The sequence below is a fragment of the Silene latifolia genome, chromosome X, assembly GCF_048544455.1.
Source record: "Silene latifolia isolate original U9 population chromosome X, ASM4854445v1, whole genome shotgun sequence".
In the NCBI taxonomy this organism is placed as follows: domain Eukaryota; kingdom Viridiplantae; phylum Streptophyta; class Magnoliopsida; order Caryophyllales; family Caryophyllaceae; genus Silene; species Silene latifolia.
Genome location: NC_133537.1, coordinates 44,213,566 through 44,216,822, shown reverse-complemented (window position 1 = coordinate 44,216,822; position 3,257 = coordinate 44,213,566). Strand labels below are relative to the sequence as shown.

The 3,257-nt window shown below is 35.5% G+C and overlaps 1 protein-coding gene across 1 annotated transcript; it reads left to right on the top strand.

Moving 5' to 3' along the window:
• Positions 1 to 512: 512 nt before the first annotated feature.
• LOC141617272 (uncharacterized) lies at positions 513 to 1,773 on the top strand. The gene is made up of 4 exons (XM_074434456.1): positions 513 to 573; positions 700 to 1,041; positions 1,153 to 1,529; positions 1,618 to 1,773. The coding sequence occupies exons 1-4, from the start codon at positions 513 to 515 to the stop codon at positions 1,771 to 1,773; spliced, it is 936 nt and encodes a 311-aa protein (XP_074290557.1).
• The last annotated feature ends 1,484 nt before the right edge of the window (positions 1,774 to 3,257 follow it).

Genomic DNA, 3,257 nt, shown 5'->3' with positions numbered 1-3,257 from the left:
TATTTCGACAAATCTAACAAAAAAAACAAAGAAACCGGTGGTATATTCACCACATTTCTTATTCTCACTTAAAAAACCGGTTTTCAAAAATCACCGGTTTCTTAGATTAAGAAACCGGTCTGATGAAAATCTAACAGGTTTCTTATGATTGATCTCTTTGAGGTTTTTTTGTAGTAGTGCGGATGAACGATGAGATAGAGAAGAAAGGGATGAGTAAGCTAAGGGTTTGGGTTTGGGTTTGTCTAAAAAAAAGAATGATATGGAGTAAGTATAATAGATTGACTCAGTATGCTAGTGAAAATAATTTGGGGCGGGGGAATTGTTTTCATTTTGCGCCCAAATTGAGGATTATATGGACATGGGTTGTAATTTAATCCGATGTCCATTATAATGGACATGGGTTGAAAATAACAACCGATGTCCATATAATATAATTACATCAGACTTTTATAAAAATCCGATGTGCAAACTTATTACATCTGTTTTTTCAAAAATCCGATGTCCATCCACTGATGTCCTTGATGAATTCTGTAGTAGTGTGCGTATGCGAGCTTATTAAGCTTCTCGATACAGGTATTTCTAAATATTACCCAAACATTCATTTGACGTTTCTTGTTATTCACAATAATAAGTGTTGTTTTGTACATGTAGATTGTTGTGTTGAACTAGATTCTGTTCATCAATTTTGAAAAACTTTAGACATTAAGACAAGTGTTAAAGAAGGTGTTATCGAAAAGGAAGTAGAAGAGGAAGAGAGGTTGCGCAAACTAGTTGATGAAGTGAAAAAAGGTGGTGCACAGTCGATGAAAATAGTTTCTGAATATATTGAGAATATGTTGCATCCTCCTAATATTGTTGACTCAGAAGTTAAAAAGACAAGAGGGCGCCCAAAAAAGACCTCGGTGTCCAGAACACCATCACAATGGGAATATGTCGAAAAGGAATTTCCCACTCAGAGTTCTAAAAGTAGAAGCTCAACGAAATCAGTGGGTAAGGAGAAAGAGGTTCCTAAAAGGGCTCCTAAAAGAGGGAGAACCACTGGTTCAGTCGCAAAAGAGAAGGAGCTTCCTAAAAATAATTCACCATTTCCGTGGCAATAAGAATTACCTGATATCATGGCCCCTTGGGTAATAGACTGATTGAATGTCATAGGTGATGGGAATTGCGGGTTACGCTGCCTTGCTTTTGATATTTATGGCGACGAAAATGAATGGCTAAAGGTAAGACATGATTTGTTGGGTGAGTTGAAGGATAACAAAGAGTTTTATACAGATTTGTATGCCGGAGACAAACCATTCAATGATCTTTGCAATAGAGTTTCTTATGAGGGTGGACTTATCTATCGGAGTAAGTGGTTTGATAGTGAGTTACTATTTGTTGCAGCCAATTATTACGATGCAATTTTTGTGAGCTTGTCAAACTCTCAGAATGCGACTTATTTCCCAACAAAGCCAGCAAAATTAGAAAAAAGTGGTGCAAAAGGAATCTTTTCTATGGTGTTCCTTGGACCCGAGGAACATTTTGTATGGGTAAGTTTACATAGTAATATTTGAGTTTTTGAATGTTCTTATAATTATGTTACATCGTCTTACAGTACTATATTAATGGTATTTGCAGGTGCGTCTTGGTAATAGGTCCCCGTTACCAAGACCTTATCCGTTGGGTCATTTTCTTTATCTCAGCCAGATTCAAGATAGAATAGCTCTTTATCCACAACGAGTAACGCCCAAATCGAGCAATAAGGAAACACCTATTGTATTTGACGACTTGTAATAGTGTAGTTAAGCAATATCCATTATGGGGAACAATATATAGATATTCATTTATTATTAATATTTCAATTTTCGTTTTGATATTCATAGTTGAAATATATAATTTCATTTTAATAATAATCGCTTTTCATACTTCGTTGTTACGACCTTTTAATTTTCACTACTACTACTACTACTACTACTACTACTACTACTACTACTACTACTACTACTACTACTAGTAATAATAATAATAATAATAAATAATAATAATAATAATAATAATAATAATAATAATAATAATAATAATAATAATAATAATATCAATAATAATAATGTTTTGTAGTAATAATATCAATAATAATAGTAAGTATATAATAATAATAATAATAATAATAATAATAATAATAATAACAATAATAATAATAATAATAATAATAATAATAATAATAATAAAAATAATAATAATAATTGTAATACTACGTATTTATGAGTCTCGGGGTACTCTATCGAGTAGGCCTTACTCTTTCGAGTAAGAGTGAGTTGCAGTTTAAAATAGTTTCTGACCTGTTGGGTACTCGATCGAGTAACGTGGATACTCGATCGAGTAAGGGGGCACTCGATCGAGTACCTTAGCTACCCGATCGAGTAGCCGGTTTACGGGGGATGATTTCTCGAGTTTTGTTAATAATGCGATTAGAGTATATAATACTTCCGTCATTATTCTTAAAACACTTTCTAAAACCTAATCACTGTGAGAAGAGAAATCAAACTACGTCATTCGCTCTAATCGCATTGTTGGCAAATTCCGGAGCTTGGAAGGTCGGATTTCACCTTCCTTTATACCGTTGTGATCCTTGCATCGAGGGTAAAACCTATATACCATTTTTATGATGTTTCTTTAAAGTTGGTTAAACCCTAATTTGGGAATTTGGGGGGTTTTGTTGTTTGTATGATTGGTAGTGATTATGTGTTTGTATATTAGGAGGATGATTCGTAGAGGAAGCGTTTTGATATCAGCTGTGAGATCGTCTGATTGTTGTGCTTTCCAGGTAGGGTTTCCCTACTCCGTATTAGTCCCATAATGTGTTGTTGGTGTTTTGTGATTGTTGATTATTATCGTATTCGTATTGAGACGGTTGTTGATTGATTGTTGTTTGATGGTTGTGATTGTTTGTCTCTGGTTCTCGAGATGCGTTCTCGGCTGAGTGGAGTCACTTGCGGAAGTGGCTTCACGCCCTAGTTCCGCCCTTCGTGGAACCCGCCACGGAAGGGGATGTGCACATTAATGGGACAGGGTTATCGCTCGGTATGATGAGCGGGGATTTGGTGGGTACGGCTGCGGTCCCCCACTGGCGTGGCTGTCCAAATGAAAGTCGGTGACGGAGATTGATTGGTGTGGGTGATTGTGTGTATTTGTTTGTCTTTGTGTTGTTTCTTTATCTTGTTGGTTATACAAATGGTGTGATTAATCTTGTCCCCGTTTAATGTTTTAAAAACTGTGGT